Below are 15,505 nucleotides of genomic sequence, written 5' to 3' on the forward strand. Positions count from 1 at the left end.
AAGAAATAATAGTAACTTAGTCTTGGAGCTTCTAAACTTGGCTCAAGTAGAGCCAGACCTGAGACAACTCGGCCTTATGGACACCCCTAATGCTTTTGCAGATATTTTATTTCCAAAATTAAGTCAAACACAATCAAGTAAACCTCCCAAAAAGTTGCTATAATTTCCTTGGCAAAAAGAATTAACTCAATACAAGGCAGCTAATACATGAACTGGCTGGGTGAACATGTGGATGAACAAAGCATATCAGATATATCTCCAACAACATGTGGAACAACTTGCTCATCCTTGCCAGACTGAAGGATTCTGTATGGTTGCAAAATCTTGGTTCAGGCGATCGATAAGTGCTCATCTTTCAACTTGATGGGGTGTATGGCAACTCCATTTCGTGCCAACGAAACGCGACCCCATCTCCCGAGACGCGGTTCCTGGTACAAGACATCATGTTTTTAGGATCATGTGTTTGAAGTAGACGAAAGAAGAAGAAGATTTGATGGATTCAAAATGAAGTTTTATCGAACATAACATTGAATTCATTAAAATTATTTCCTGTTAGTAGACTAAAAACAATCGGGAAACGTATTACCTGGCCAACACCGGCAACAAGGAAGCGTGCAGATTTAGCAAATGCAAGTGAATTGATGAATCCAAGCTGCACATAAAAGAGGAGCTTATCGATATTCTACTGAATATTACCATACATAAACTAAATTGGGTATACAGATAAAGAACAATAACCCTTGAAAGAAGAAGTAAAATTGCAGATATTCACTATACAAATTATACACAGAGATTGCTGGTATAAGCAGGTAACAATACTCTTTAACTATAGAAATTATAAATATCAAGTGCCAATGAAAATAAGGAATAGACTGTTTCGACTAGTTAGTCGCTTACGGACTATGTATCTAAATCAGGTGGGGTATGGATCTGAACTTTCATGTGTGCTTTTTCAAAAAGTAGTCACACAAGGAATCTTAAAAAGACAAAAGTTAATACATGCAAAAAGTATATAATGTATCCAATATTGTGTAGGAAAGGTATATAGTATCTATTGTATGCAGTTTATAATTTATATAAAATATTTAATGTTTATAATTTAGCGGGCATTTTAAAAATTCCTAAAAATTTGAGCCCTCTTCCTTCCTCGGCAAGGCATGCAGGAAGACTCCTTGTGCGATCATCGAACTCCCCTCCTGTAGAACTCCTTTTCCACCCTGTGCGGCATGATCAGCCTGCAAACCTACATAAACTTCCTCCTCAATCTCTTTCTTCTCCTCTCTGGCAGACAATTCCAGCTGCTCAGACTTTTTTTCATTAAAGTTCCCATGTGGTATTGTGCCAACATGATGCCAAAGGTGTATCAGAAATTTCAGCAAGCTGAACTAAAGCATGCATCAAAAAATGGGAATACATAATCAAGATAACATACTGTGAACAATTTAGATCAAATGGTATCCATCTGATGAAAGCATATCTTAGTTTGCTGAGTCTAAGAGAATAATCACAAGAAACCACAAGTAACATAAAGCACAATAACTCGGATCAAAACTAGCATAAGAAAGAGTATAACTCTCTCTAGTCTCCCACCTTCCAAGTTTCACCTTAAGAGCACCCATAAGTCTTTGCCTAACGACGCTTCAATCAAGCTGTCGTTAACGAAGTACCAGCTAACTAGACTAGGGAAACTTAGGAAAATTTATTACTATGTTTCCTTTATTAATTAGCCGACCTCACTTAGTGGGATAAAACTTAGTTGTTGTTGTTGTATGTTTCCTTTACTAATAAGAAATGAATATAAGAAATATCATGTAGCTCTCTTGTTTGAGCTCCAATAGGATTTTTATCGGGCATTCCAATTGTGTGTGCCCATTTGCTCAGGGAACCAATCAAAAAATAAAAAAGTATAGCAAAAAGAAATTGTTGGAGAAAGAAATCAAATTCATTACGAAATGAAAGAGTAATTAAGTACTTTAGAGAAAACATGAGAGTTTGAAGAATACCAGAGAATAATCATATAATGGCTTAATACCACTGCTCTCACTTTGAATAGACCACAAACGAACAACTCCATTTGCAGCTCCAGAAGCAGCAAGATCACTACCTCTACATACAGCAACTGAACTTATCCACGAGTGAGCTGAAGAATGGCTTTCTTTTTTTTTACACTCATTGTCTAGAAACAGTCATATATAAATGGAACCATTAGGCAATTACAGGACAATCCGAAACAGTTGTAAGCAATCAACGTCTGAAACTACAAATATATACGCACAAAAAGGGTATATATGAATGCAATAAGCAAGAAAATTGCATAATGAAAATTTGAACAGAACTCAAAATTACCTATATCACCACCATTACAAGTAGTTGTACCATTCTCTTCATGTGAATGACTGTAGTCCAACAGAGATGAAGCATGTGCATTTTTTATAAGGTGTGTAGGCTTCTTGCGCTTTAAATTCCAGAGCTCAATACTACCATCATCAGAGCCAGATAAGAACTCACTATCATTTATGAAACAACAACATTCCAAAGATGATGCAGGAGCCCGAAAGACCAACTGTGATTCCTCAGGTACCTATGCAATCCAACAAAAAAACTCATCGCATATAAATTAAGCTGACGTGAAGTTATCCCATTAAGGATTTTATGCAGATATTAATAAATGATGATGGTGGCAAAAAAATCCATTGCTAGGATGTTTCTATAACGTAATTCATGCATGTTTACAACTAGTATTTAGTAATAGGCTTATGCATTCAGATTCTTCTACTCGCCTTCCATGCATATTAGGATGTTGCTCTTACCACAAACATACGGCGATAACCGTTAATGATGTATATGCATGGACTCGTGGATCCCTCTAAAGTATCCTTAAGGACAAAGGAAGGTCATGGCACCAAATATATATCGTTTTTCTTAAAGTTAATTGATTAACCTCTTATCCCAAAAACTCTAGCTGTTAGGAAAGACATCAATTTATACGTCTATAATAGATACCCTTACTTTTCCATGTAGGACCAATGAGCAGGGAGAGTCTTAGCCTAAACACGTCCAATCATTCCCATCATGACTTAGAGGTAGAGGTCCTTTTGTTTGACATACGTAGGATTAGAACTTCAACCTCCTACTCCAAAATGATGTTAAAGTATTGGCTAACCACTTATTCCAAAAGCTTGAACTGCTAAAAAATGTACAAAATATATAATTGATCGCCTTACTTCTCCATGTGGGATCAATTGGCATAGAGACTCCTAGATGCAATAGTTTGAATAAATTACAATGTGATCCTACATCTCATACAATAAGATGCAAACTTCTATATTCGCAAAGATTAAAAAGTTTTGTTCGACACAATCAGATGATTAATTTAGTGAATGTATCCATCAGCATGTTCCATCCAGACTTCTTAGTTAGACAATTAACAAGAAATCAATTTATGATGTTTTGTAGAATCCTAGTTTGCAACTCCTACATGAAATGTCATTCTATCCTAAAAGGAAGTCTTCCTAGATTATATCGTTGACTAACCATCATCAAAAGAACTGGAATGTATTTCGTTTTTTTACAGAAACAATGGATCCCCTTGCAAAAAAGAACTAAATTCACAAAGACACTTGATGCATTTATGATTGCAATCACAAAGGGAAAAGCAGATCAGAAATACCTTTTGAATAATTCTCAAAACTGAAAGTGAATGAAATCACTAAAGAAATGTATGACCATGTAAAATATGCATTTTGATGATCACATGTTGGATAGCTATTTAAACTGAAAGAAACAAGAAGTCAGACACATTAACAAAGTAGTTTGCGAGAAACTAATACGCACCTTCCACAATCGCATGGTACGATCACGCCCTACAGTCAAAAGTCGTTCTCTTCGCAGGCAGTCAATTGCCAGTATCTCACTCTGGTGGCCAAATAAGTTGTCCATATGAGTTTTATCTTCAGCATTCCATAACTTAATTGTTCTATCGAAGGACCCAGAAAAAAGCTGTGGAGTCCCTTGTCTAAAGGTAAGACATGAAACAGGTCCTCTGTGACCATGAAATGCCTGCAAAGAATGATGCAAGATAAGATATGTTTACAAAAACTAACTAGGAAACACAGTAGTCCCATGAATATATGCTTTAACAAATGGCACATGTTTCAATGGAGAAGAAGCTACTTAAAACTGTCAAGGTCAGATAATTTGAAGGAGAAAAAATTTAATGTATGTTTGGGCAAAAAAAGATTTGTGTGTATGACAGTGTCTTTCGAAGAGAAATAACACTCGGGACATCTATATAGAAGTGCTATATATGCATCCTTATTAACCAAATTATAACAGTCAAAATAACTAGCAATATATATTACTTTGGTGTTGCTCAACTATGATATTCAGAATTACCTGGAGATGTCCCCGAGTGCGGATATCCCATAAATGGACATGGCGGTCCAACCCCCCACTTGCCAAGAGCCGCCCATCAGAGCTAACAGCCAAAGCTAGCACATTCTTACTCCTTTTCTTAGCTGAATTTTGTGGCGGCTTTGCTTGATGTGATATCAAGACATCTTCGCTAGGCCATAAATACTTCTCAGACTTACCAGTCTCAACATCCCAATGCATAATAACTCCATCTTTAGAAGCTGAAAACCCCTTTGAGTCGTCTTCAGCTAAAGCAACAGCAGTAACAGCCTGACGATGCTTCACTAGCATTCGAAATTCATCATCAGGTTCTGGTCTTAGAACCCTGCATTCTTTCACATTGTTAATAATCTTTAAGAAGGAAGGAAGCATTCACTCTGTATCTATAGTCCGAATTCTAAATAGATAAAGGTAGTAGATTTTCAACTGTGCTGAAAAAAGTTCCTTTTTTTTTCCTTTCTATTCATTTAGCGGCTAGATCAAAACAAAGCGCTATCCAGAGAAAAATGAAGAAGCATAGGAAAAAATTCAACCAAGTGAGATGTTTGATGATGCAATCATTTGTATCATGTTCAGTTTTGGTGGGGGGTCCAATTACCTAGTTGCAATGACTCTCCGTAGGCGGCCACTCTCCTCAAGCTGCTCCTTTTGAAGGAGCTCGGCAACCAAAGAATCTCTTTTCCCCTCCCTCTCATATCTACCCTCGTCGCCTTCCTCCTCTTCGTCCTCATGCACCCTCTTCGCTATAGCTCGGACCCTGTCTAGGTGCTCCCTCGCGACCCTAATCCTCTTCTCGCCGGCCGTCTCCTCTTCCTCGTCTTCCCTATCCTGTTCGCTCAACTCCTCGTCGCTCTCCAAGCTCTCGATGTCGTCGTCGAGGCCGCCGCCTCTCCTGCTCCGCTTTGGTTCAGGCTCAAAGAAAGCATCGTCCGAGGACCTCGGCTTCTTCTTTCCTGCGTTCAGTCCGACGACCCTCTTGCGACTGCGCGGCGGCATCGTAGAAGGGAAGCAGCGAGCGCGAGCAGGAAGTTGGGGTCGAAAGTTTAGGGTTTTAGAAAGGCAACGGCGAGCGCTTTTATAATGTGTAGTAACTGATATTTCATATTTTTTTTCCCATAACAGAAATTTATAAAATCAAATTAGAAATTCATAAAACCCAATTAAAAATTTTATTTACCAATTTAATTCAAATTTAGATTTTATAATATTTATGTGTTAAATTAAATAATAATTTATCTTTTATTCATTATTTATATTTACATAAAGTTTTTTTTATTATTATTAATTTTTTTTCTTAATCTCATTTATTTTATGTATTTAATAAATTTTATATCACTTGTAACTTGAATATATATTGAATATTATATCCTAACTTTTGTTTTTATTTTTTATTTTTTATTTTATCTATTTTAGTATTTTTTTTATTTTTGAGATTCTCATCTTCTACTTTATATACTTAATCATAACTTCAAGGAAAACAATTAGTTAATAATTAAATTACTGAACATTTTTAACTCAATGGAGATCAAATTTTTTAAAAAATCAAATAAAGAGTATCAAACATTAAGGGTCAAAATTGAATTTTGATGAAGTCGAGATAGAGTCACAAATTACAAAATTAAAATTTTAAAAATTTTTTATTTTAATTTGGATTCGAACATAGTCAAATTTGATTTAATTGAATTCAGATTTTTGAAATGAGAATCGATTTAATCTAAATAATTGATATTTTAAAAAAGAAAAAAAATCTAAATTGACACTTTTATTAATTATCAATTAATTTAATTTAATCAAACTTTTATTATAAATATATATATATATATATATTAATTTTATACATATATTTGACTGTCATAAAAAATTTAACCATTATATATATATATATATATATTTAATTTTATACACTGTCTAAAAAAAACTTAACACTCCCCTCCTCAATATTAAATTAAATTAAATTTATAATTTTTTTAATGGAAACCAATGAAAATTAGATTTAATACTGTAAAAGTTTAGATTTGCAACCTAATTTCACAAAATTTTCAAATTATATTTAGGAAAAAGAGTTTCACATTTAATTTTTATAAATCCATGACTTTACATACAAAAATAATAAAAACTCTTGACTCCATTTTAAAGTACTTTCATTTCATTGATATGCACAAAAATAAGCTAATTCAGTAATTTTTTATTTAATTTCTCATGGAGTCAAATTTTCATTGAGTCAAGGGAATGACTCATTTGACCCTTGATTTCTACAAGATCGAGAAAGTAATCAAAAAATTATAATTGACTATTATAAAGAAGGATATTAACTACTTCATCAAAATTCAACCTTTGCTGAAACAAACAATTACTCCAAATTTCATTACAATAATTACTAAAAAACTCTCAGAATAAAATTATTTGCAAATAACACAAAAATTCATCTTTGTCATGTATTCAACTTTTTTTAGGGGACAAAAAAAAGGGGGTCAACCCAATAAATGAGGATGGAGATTAGAATATATAGTCCGACCAAAATCCATTTTTTTATCCCAAAAAATTAATTGTAATGGAATTTCCGACCCAAGTCTTTAAATGCAAAAACGAATCCGACCCAAGTCCTTAAATGCAAAAATGATTTGAAACCCCCCAAAAAAGAAAGAACTAGATGCATTAAACTCCAAATCAAACTACAATAATCTCTTCAAATCCCTCAAAATAAAATTATTTGCAAACTAAACCAACGAACACCAAATCATACATCTTTTCGAATTTAAGAAAAAAGGATTACATATAATTTTCATAAATACATGTCCTTGCATGCAAAAAAAAATTGAATTAAACTACAATAATCTCTATAGAAAACCCCTCAAAATAAAATTATTTTTAAACTAAGACAATGAACACCATGTTCTTCTTCCTTCACCACCACCCTAAACCCTAAAAAAAGAAAGGAAAAAAATAATTAAACTGAGGGCGTGTTGGTGATCTCCACGTGTCCTGAATCGCCATTCTTGTCGTTCACGTACTTGGCCCAGAACCAGTGGCTCTTCCAGACGTGGTGCATCTCCTCGATCGGAATGCCCTTCGTCTCCGGGAGGAAGAAGTAGATGAACACGGTCATGAAGATCTCCCACGCTGCGAAGAAGTAGAAGAGGCCGAACTTGAAGGAACAGAGCATCGGCGGGAAGATCTGGGCGATGACGTACGTGAAGAACATGTTGACGGAGACGGTGATGCTCTGCGCCGCCGATCTGACTTCCAGTGGGAAGATCTCGCTCGGCACCAGCCAGCCGAGCGGGCCCCACGACCACGCGAACGCGGCGACGAAGATGCAGATGAAGATCACGACGAAGACGGCGTAGGTCTTGGGGATGAAGCCCTGGCCGGAGACGCCGAACTTCAAGCCGATCAGTGTTCCGACGATGACTTGGGCGGCGATCATCTGCAAGCCACCCTCGAGGAAGAGAACGCGGCGGCCGACGCGGTCGACGGTGACGATGGAGACGATGGTGGAGAGGACGTTGACGAGGCCGGTGATGACGGCGGACATCAGCGAGGCCTCAGTGCCGAAGCCGATGGTCTTGAACAGGACGGGCGCGTAGAACATGACGACGTTGATTCCGGTGAGCTGCTGGAGGCCGGGGATGAGGATGGACATCACCAGCTGAGGCCTGTACTTCCTCCCCAGCAGAGTCTTGAACGGGTGCTTGACTCCCTGAGATTGCTTGCTGGCGGCGACGAGATCCTCGTACTCGGCGTCGATGTCGTCGGTCCCGCGGATTTCTCGGAGCATGGCCTTGGCCTTCTCGGTCTTGTTGCGCTCGATCATCGAGTTCGGCGTGTCGGGGAGGAAGAGCGCGCCGACGGCGACGAGGATCGCGGGAACGCCGGCGAGGCCCAGGCTGAGGCGCCACCCCAGATTTCCGTTGATCTTCGACGTGCCGTAGTTCACCAGATGCGCCACGAATATTCCGATGGTGATCATCAGCTGGAAGCTGATGTTGAGCGTGCCTCGGATCTTCATCGGAGCCATCTCGGCCAGGTACAGCGGCACCGCCTGAGACCAATCCAGAGAAGGCGGTAAGCTACTCCGGAGACAGCTAGCGAAGGATGAAAAAATGTTAGAAAATGAGTGGCCGACCTGGTTGGCGAATCCGACGCCGAGGCCGAGGAAGATGCGGCCGACGATCAACATTAAGACGTTCTTGGCGAAGCCGTTGAGGAGGGCTCCGGCGAGGAAGATGAGGCCGCCAAAGATCATGGTGATCTTCCGGCCGAGGAGTCTGGTTATCGAGGATGCGAAGAAAGACGACACGAAGGCGGCGAAGTAAAGGACGGAGGTGAAGGTCGACAACAGCTGGCTGTTGAACTTGCAGTACTGGTTGCTGTCGACGGCGTGCCTCTCCTTCTCTAAAACCTCCGGGAAGAACTTCGACAAGAACGCGTCCATGGATGTCACTCCACCTTCCCAAAACAAGATCAACAACTCAGTTAGATCGAATCAAATCAAATCGAGCCAAATGAGTTTAAAGATAAGTAGATCACCGGATATTCCAATGTCGTAGCCGAAGATGAGACCGCCCAAGGAGGCGACGATGCAAGCGATCAAAGCGTAGGATGTCAATCTTCCAGGGTAGATCTTCGTCTCGCCGGGGGCGATGACATGTCCACCGGCCATGGTGCTGGCAAGGGTGGCCGATGGAGAATATGAAAACAAGGAGGGGTGAAATGTAAAAGTGAATAGGGGCGAGTGAGCGAACGAACGAGTTGAATTGAGGGAAGAAGAAGTGTGATTTATAGTGGGACTAAACTTCTATCCGGTGCCACGTCATTTTCCAACGTGGCATTCTTTTTTATTTTAAAAAAAGATATTTTCGTTGACATTTTCTTCGTTTCTTATCTTCTTATTCCATTTGAAAAGTCAACAGCTGAATATCGATAATGATAATTTTTGGATAAACTTTTGAATAAAGTAACTTTTTAACCGAGCGTTAATTTTAAATTTCGTAAATTTTTAACGGAGCGTTAATTGTGTAGTAGTTATTGTTAGCATTTTATATATATATATATATATTTAGATAATTCCAAGAGATAATTATTATCTAATGAAGAAATTAATATTTTGCCTTATTAAATTAATTAAAAATATCGATGGAAAATCTCACAGTTTTCCCCAAATTCAAACCGCAGAGGCTTCAGTCGCCGGCTTCTACTCTTCGATTCCTTGCAGTTCGCCGGAGCGTCGATGTCTTCCTCCGTCAGGATGATCGGCAAGTCCACTTCCCCAACTCTTCTTTCAGTTCCGCTGGATCGATCAATCTTTTTTACTCAATTTTTACTAACGTCTCCCCTTTCCCGTTGTCGGAATTGCTCGAGACGCATAGCAGACATTGCCGTCAACTTCACAGGTTCAGTACCTTCCTCAATGTGGTAAAAATTACACCTTTTTGTTGCTTTCTCACTCGAGCTTTCAGTTCTCCTGCAGACAGCATGTTTAAAGGGATCTACAATGGCCGGCAGTGCCACGCCGCTGATATCCCCGCCGTGTTAGCTCGTGCGTGGAGCGCCGGAGTCGATCGGATCATTGTGATGCTCCTGCTTTCGTTTCCTGTATTTACTTGTGTTTGTAGATAAAAAAAAGTTCATTTTTGAATTTGTTTGGCTATTACCTTTCGTGGTAGGTCACAGGGGGATCACTTCATGAATCAAAGGAGGCCCTTGCTATTGCAGAAACTGATGGTTTGATCGTTTTTCCTTCGTTGAATTTCTATTTGAGAAATGCAAATGCACATTAGTTGTTTGTTTTAATGTTTCACTAAGATTGGCTACCACTCATGTTATGAAGGACGTCTCTATTGTACGGTCGGTGTGCATCCTACTAGATGTAAGGTGGTTAACCTGCTCAACTGCATCAGTGCAAGGTTACCTTTTGGTGATATTCTAGTTAATAATTGATTATTTTTCAGGAATTTGAAGACAGTGGGGACCCTGAGCAATATTTCCAGGCGCTTGTGTCTTTAGCTCGGGAGGGCATTGAGAAAGGCAAGGTACACTTCAAATAACATATTTTTGTGCTGTCAGTTAGATTGAACTTCATAATGTTTTGATTGATGAGGTAGGAATATGGTTGTGTAGATTGTGTTGTTCTCTCTAAGTCACAGCCATATGTACACCTACAGTTAGATCATGTTCTAATGAAAGCCCACCTGTCCGAGTTGTTACCCATGTTAGATTCTGTAATTGAGCCATTCGATTGACCATCTGTAAGTCAACTTGTGCTGTCTTTATCTTAGACTTTAGCCTGGTCTTTGTTTAGCGTTCCAAGTCATGTTTTAGCTGTAGTATAAGTCTGTGCCTTACTGAACTTGATTTAGTATTGACTTATTGCAGTGGCTTCTTTCTCATATCTTAGGTTCTGCTTTCGTTGTGGTTCTTGGTAGTTAGGAGGTGCAAATGTTAAAGTTCATATACCAATGGAATCTATGGCACCCCTTATTTCTCTGTTGCATATGGTGTTTAGATAAATCTAACGAAATTTCTTTAGTAGTTTGCAGATACAGCTACTGCATCACCAGTTAGAAAAGAAAAGAATAATGACTTACTAAAAGCATATTTCTAGCTATTGTAAGGCAGGGAAGCATCAACTTGACTAGTGAAACTAATATATGGCAGCTTACAGCGTCATACTACTTATCTAACCTTTGACGTTCAACTTTACAGTGGGAGTAGTATGAATGCTCTAGGTTCATTGTCACTATTTCTAATGCATCAGTTGTACTTTTTAAAAATAAAAATAAAAAATGCCTTAATTGAATGTAGGTGGTTGCAATTGGAGAATGTGGACTGGATTATGACAGGCTTCACTTTTGCCCTGCTGAAGTTCAGAAGAAGTATGCTTAAAACTTCAATTATTGATGTGCAATATTTGAAACTGTTGGCTTATGAGAACATGATAATAGTTGTCATTATTTCCATTAGATACTTTGAAAGGCAATTTGAACTGGCAGAAGCGGTAAAGTTGCCTATGTTTTTGCATATGCGAGCTGCTGCTGAAGACTTCTGTGATATTCTTAAGCGGAACAAGGAAAGGTGCCTACCATAACTGCAGAGTCACTTGCTTATGTTTATGTCTATTGACCGTTTTTGTCTTGCTGACATGTTTCAAAAGGGTATGGTTTTGTTTAAATAGACTTTACTCACGGAAGGATACATAAGTCTCTCAACAACATTAATTCCTCAAGGTCTCTTCATATTCTATTCACATTCTATTCTATCCTATAAAATTTCTATGAACTTTTAGATTTTGAATAAGTTTAAATTAACGCTTGTTTAAAGGAACTATTGACTGACTTTTTTTTTTTTGCTAAATTATGATGCCTATTTCTGCAAATATACAGTCTTTTCGGCTGTTAAATGCCTTATTTTAGAATTTCTTTTCATCATGCATTATGTGATTAACCTGGGCATGATTGGCATATATGCTATTTTGACAGGTTCATTGCTGGTGTTGCTCATTCATTTACGGGAAGCGCAGAAGAGCGTGATAAGCTCTTGGCATTTGAGAACCTTTTTATTGGTGATAATAAAAATTTTGTGTTTTGTCTAGTACTTAATTTACAACTAGTTGAGGAACTGAAGCTTATTTGTGATCATCTAATAAATAGCTATCCTATTTGATCTTTTAAATTTAGTACTTCTTTCTTTACTCTCAGTAGCTGTACAGTCCTCCAGTGCTGCATTATTTAATGTTTCACATTATAAATATCCACATAGTTGTAATTTAGAGTTTTATTCTGATTTTCATATATATATATATGTGTGTGTGTAGAAATTCAATATCCTGCGCGATGCACGGTGTGCGACTGTACGCGATTGTGTGTCGGCAGGATTTTTTTCCTTTTTCTTTTACTTTTTTCTTTATTTTTTTAGCTTGAGGTTAAGCTATTTAGGATTTTGCCTTTAGGGTTTAGGGGTTAAGTTATAATATTAAGTAAAAAAAATTCAAAATGAAAAAATATTTTAGGTGCTCACGAGGTGTGCAGAGTAAGGAGTGCAGGATAACATTCCCCTATATATATATTCAATAATTTTCTTAGAAGTTATAAGGTAGTGACATCCTCTCTCTCTTATTTGTCCTGACCATAGGCATCAATGGCTGCTCTCTCAAGACACATGAAAATCTTGATGCGTTGCGTGGTATTCCAGTTGAGAGAATGATGATAGAGACAGATTCCCCTTACTGTGAAATTAGAAGCACTCATGCCGCAATGCAGTTTGTAAAATCAAATTGGCCCTCTAAGAAGAAGGAGAAATATGATCCTGATTCTACCGTGAAAGGTCGCAATGAACCTTGTTTCGTGAGGTAATTGAATATTATATTTTTTTCAAATTCTTTCGGCAACATGTGTCATAATATCATATATTTATTTAATTTGGCTCTAAGTTGGTTGAACTAAGAAGGCATACATCAAGATCAAATGCATCATACCTTTGTTTTCTAAAGAAGCTACAGTTACATGTTGGCATAAAAAATTTCCAATTTAACTATGATTATGTGAGGAGGTGTAAAGGTCAGCTGTTAGATTTCTAACCTCCCGCACAGATAACTCTCAAGTACCATTTTCATGATAGTGTATACTATACTATTTCTAAATTCCTATTGTTTAGAAAATATCTAGTACTGATATTGTCTTTAGCTAATCCCCTTATGATTTGACAAAGACAATTTCCTTAATTATACTTGCTTAAATTAACAATTTGATGCCATTACGGTGCCTCTGTTTAATCTCTTGCCTAATCTTGTTTAACCAGCCTACTTTATGGTTTATGGAAGGCACACCTCTGCTTGAATTTTTGCTCTTTAACTTTTTAGCTGAAGTTCCATTACACTTGTAGATAATCGAGCCTTTCCTTTATTTTATTGCATTTTTTTACATAACTAAAGGCGTCTTCTCTCAATTTGAATAATTATATTGTCCCCTATATATTTTCACTACATAGTGATGATAACAAAAAAGGAAAAAAAACTCTTCTACATGACATTTGATTCACATTATGGCATTGGTAAGGATAGAATAGTTATTCCTTAAAATTGATAGGCAATGAGATAAGTAATATACATTCATTAGTTTCGTTCGTGGAGTGGAAACATGGATGGATCATTGTCATTCCTATTTGTTGCTTGGTTTGCCCTACTTTCTCCCTCTTAATTCATCTGGATTGTACATTCGAAATATGTTTCTTGGAGAATTGAATTGAGTAGTAGATATTCTTAAAGATTGGAATAGAATATGAATAGATGTTCCTTGAAATGGAGTAAGCAATAGGAAGGATCATTAGTCAATAACAATTTTATAAGAATTTGATATTTCTAATCAAACAAAAGTATACATTCTCCATGAAAATTCGTAAGGCGTAGAGTAGCTATTCGCAAACCAAACACTACCCTTAATGCCTTTCAGTTAGTCTGTCTTTTCTATTATCTGATTGCTTTCTCTGGAATTGATGAATCTTCACTTCCTAGGCAAGTTCTTGAGGTGGTTGCTGGTGCCAAAGGTGTTGGGGAAATAAACCGATTGAGCAAAGTTTTGTACCACAACACTTGCAGGTAATTTTTACTCTAGAGAGTGTTTTGGAAGAAAGCTTCCTCGATCCAAATCATTGAAACATAAGAAACATATGGTTCTAAACATTCCGGCTAATTCTCTCCTTGAAGATTTCACATACTTCTTATCTGCATTCTTATTACTGCGAAGATGTTTATTTCCAGCTACGGGTATTACTAGCCCTCTTAAATCAATTTACTTAGGGAAGTTTATCTTCATATTTGCATTACAGATTCAGAGTAATATAGGAACATCTGACCATCGAATATTATAAACCCTTTGTCCTGACTGGAGTCAAGAACCTACCAGTGTGTTAGGTAGGATCTAATTCACTGTCGACAAATCTAACTCATATGCAAGCTTGATTTTGTAACCTGTAGGTGTTCTGATAGTTTTCTAGTGTAGTTCATTTCAAGTGAACTTGGTTTTGCCATAGTGGATAGCTTGGTTGAAGTAAGTGCAGTTCGACCGAGGAAGTTTCAGCTTGGAAAGGCGACCATGAATGTGGTAGGTCTTAAGGGGAGACAACCAATCTAATTGCGATAACATCTCCCTCTCTGCATCCCTGGGTTCCTCTTTTATAGGCATTGCGATTAACCGGTATTAATCCCAGATTTTGATTTTTATTCCACATGATGGAGATCCAACTACCTTGTTGGTGGTTACTTCCACATCACACCTGATATCTTCTCTTCATGTTGGAAGGCGAAATTGTTAAACCTTAGATAAATCTTATACAGTTAAAGTTTCATCAATGATCCGAGTCTTTAGATTCACCGAATTATTAAGCAATCAATATGCCTATCGAGCCAGATACAAGTTGACATGGAAATTTTCGTTCTTTTCTTTCTCTTCAACAAAACACAACCACGATACAATGTAAACTGGCGAATGCCTTTACTTACTGCCCTTGATTTTGTAGGGTCTTCTTTCCGAATGATTTGGATACAGCTGCGGATGCTCTCCTTGAAGGCGATCACAGTATCGACGAATAACAGCTAATTTTCGAGACTTTTAACATACTTGTATTCCTCTCATCAGTGTTCCTGTATTCAAGTGTCTTTCCTGATACTGTACACTGTTCTAAGTTATCTTGGATTCGGTTGGACCGAAAAATTAGTGTTTTCAGACTTGGACGGGAACCGGTTAACCCCGATTGGCCTCTGGTTTCCGGTTTAACCAGTTGAATTGGCCACTTCGATCGGGTTTGAATAGATTTGTGAGTGTTTGGATTGTTGAGAAGGTTTGAATATATTTGTTTGCATGGAAAAAAAACTGTGAAATTTGAAGGGTTGTCTTCGAAATTTAAGATTTAGTCGAAAAGAGAAGGATGTTGATTGTGTTGATGTTGTTCGTAACTTTACGATCAAAGATAATGTTTTCTTGTCGTCGGGCTTAGTCGTGTTCTTGTGTGTTTTTGGATTTGGTGTTGCTTATGTAGTGTATAGGTGGTTGTGGTGATCTTTTTGAGTTCATGGAGCTTGTTGGCTTGTGAACGTGGT

General features: G+C 37.5%; 3 protein-coding genes across 3 annotated transcripts; 1 reads left to right on the forward strand and 2 right to left on the reverse strand.

The window, feature by feature from the left end:
* Nucleotides 1-229: 229 nt before the first annotated feature.
* LOC141838317 (U3 snoRNP-associated protein-like EMB2271) lies at nucleotides 230-5,441 on the reverse strand. Its single transcript, XM_074725758.1, has 7 exons — nucleotides 5,012-5,441; nucleotides 4,396-4,738; nucleotides 3,835-4,059; nucleotides 2,347-2,581; nucleotides 2,004-2,176; nucleotides 587-652; nucleotides 230-428 (listed from the first exon to the last, which is right to left on the reverse strand). The coding sequence occupies exons 1-7, from the start codon at nucleotides 5,407-5,409 to the stop codon at nucleotides 330-332; spliced, it is 1,539 nt and encodes a 512-aa protein (XP_074581859.1). The 5' UTR covers nucleotides 5,410-5,441; the 3' UTR covers nucleotides 230-329.
* A 1,919-nt stretch (nucleotides 5,442-7,360) lies between these two features.
* LOC141838319 (sugar transport protein MST6-like) lies at nucleotides 7,361-9,076 on the reverse strand. Its single transcript, XM_074725759.1, has 3 exons — nucleotides 8,944-9,076; nucleotides 8,540-8,862; nucleotides 7,361-8,455 (listed from the first exon to the last, which is right to left on the reverse strand). Exons 1-3 carry the CDS (start codon nucleotides 9,074-9,076, stop codon nucleotides 7,361-7,363), a joined length of 1,551 nt encoding a protein of 516 aa, XP_074581860.1.
* Nucleotides 9,077-9,577: 501 nt separating this feature from the next.
* LOC141838320 (uncharacterized) lies at nucleotides 9,578-15,245 on the forward strand. Its single transcript, XM_074725760.1, has 12 exons — nucleotides 9,578-9,668; nucleotides 9,786-9,806; nucleotides 9,884-9,984; nucleotides 10,080-10,137; nucleotides 10,244-10,287; nucleotides 10,365-10,445; nucleotides 11,218-11,288; nucleotides 11,377-11,487; nucleotides 11,892-11,974; nucleotides 12,544-12,760; nucleotides 13,922-14,005; nucleotides 14,926-15,245. The coding sequence occupies exons 1-12, from the start codon at nucleotides 9,644-9,646 to the stop codon at nucleotides 14,996-14,998; spliced, it is 969 nt and encodes a 322-aa protein (XP_074581861.1). The 5' UTR covers nucleotides 9,578-9,643; the 3' UTR covers nucleotides 14,999-15,245.
* Nucleotides 15,246-15,505: the final 260 nt, after the last annotated feature.

The sequence above is a fragment of the Curcuma longa genome, chromosome 11, assembly GCF_044706935.1.
Source record: "Curcuma longa cultivar G26 ecotype Majalengka, Jawa Barat chromosome 11, ITB_CL_G26_1.1, whole genome shotgun sequence".
In the NCBI taxonomy this organism is placed as follows: domain Eukaryota; kingdom Viridiplantae; phylum Streptophyta; class Magnoliopsida; order Zingiberales; family Zingiberaceae; genus Curcuma; species Curcuma longa.

Excerpts from the sequence above, each read along its gene's own strand:
- LOC141838317 (XM_074725758.1), bottom strand. The coding sequence starts at position 5,409 with ATGCCGCCGCGCAGTCGCAAGAGGGTCGTCGGACTGAACGCAGGAAAG. Across the intron at positions 4,060-4,395 it reads GCACTCGGGGACATCTCCAG|GCATTTCATGGTCACAGAGG; the intron begins GTAATTCTGAAT and ends CATTCTTTGCAG. Across the intron at positions 2,582-3,834 it reads GTACCATGCGATTGTGGAAG|GTACCTGAGGAATCACAGTT; the intron begins GTGCGTATTAGT and ends TGGATTGCATAG.
- LOC141838319 (XM_074725759.1), bottom strand. The coding sequence starts at position 9,076 with ATGGCCGGTGGACATGTCATCGCCCCCGGCGAGACGAAGATCTACCCT. Across the intron at positions 8,863-8,943 it reads CTACGACATTGGAATATCCG|GTGGAGTGACATCCATGGAC; the intron begins GTGATCTACTTA and ends TGTTTTGGGAAG. Across the intron at positions 8,456-8,539 it reads GCGTCGGATTCGCCAACCAG|GCGGTGCCGCTGTACCTGGC; the intron begins GTCGGCCACTCA and ends GATTGGTCTCAG.
- LOC141838320 (XM_074725760.1), top strand. The coding sequence starts at position 9,644 with ATGTCTTCCTCCGTCAGGATGATCG. Across the intron at positions 9,807-9,883 it reads CATTGCCGTCAACTTCACAG|ACAGCATGTTTAAAGGGATC; the intron begins GTTCAGTACCTT and ends GTTCTCCTGCAG. Across the intron at positions 11,289-11,376 it reads CCTGCTGAAGTTCAGAAGAA|ATACTTTGAAAGGCAATTTG; the intron begins GTATGCTTAAAA and ends TATTTCCATTAG.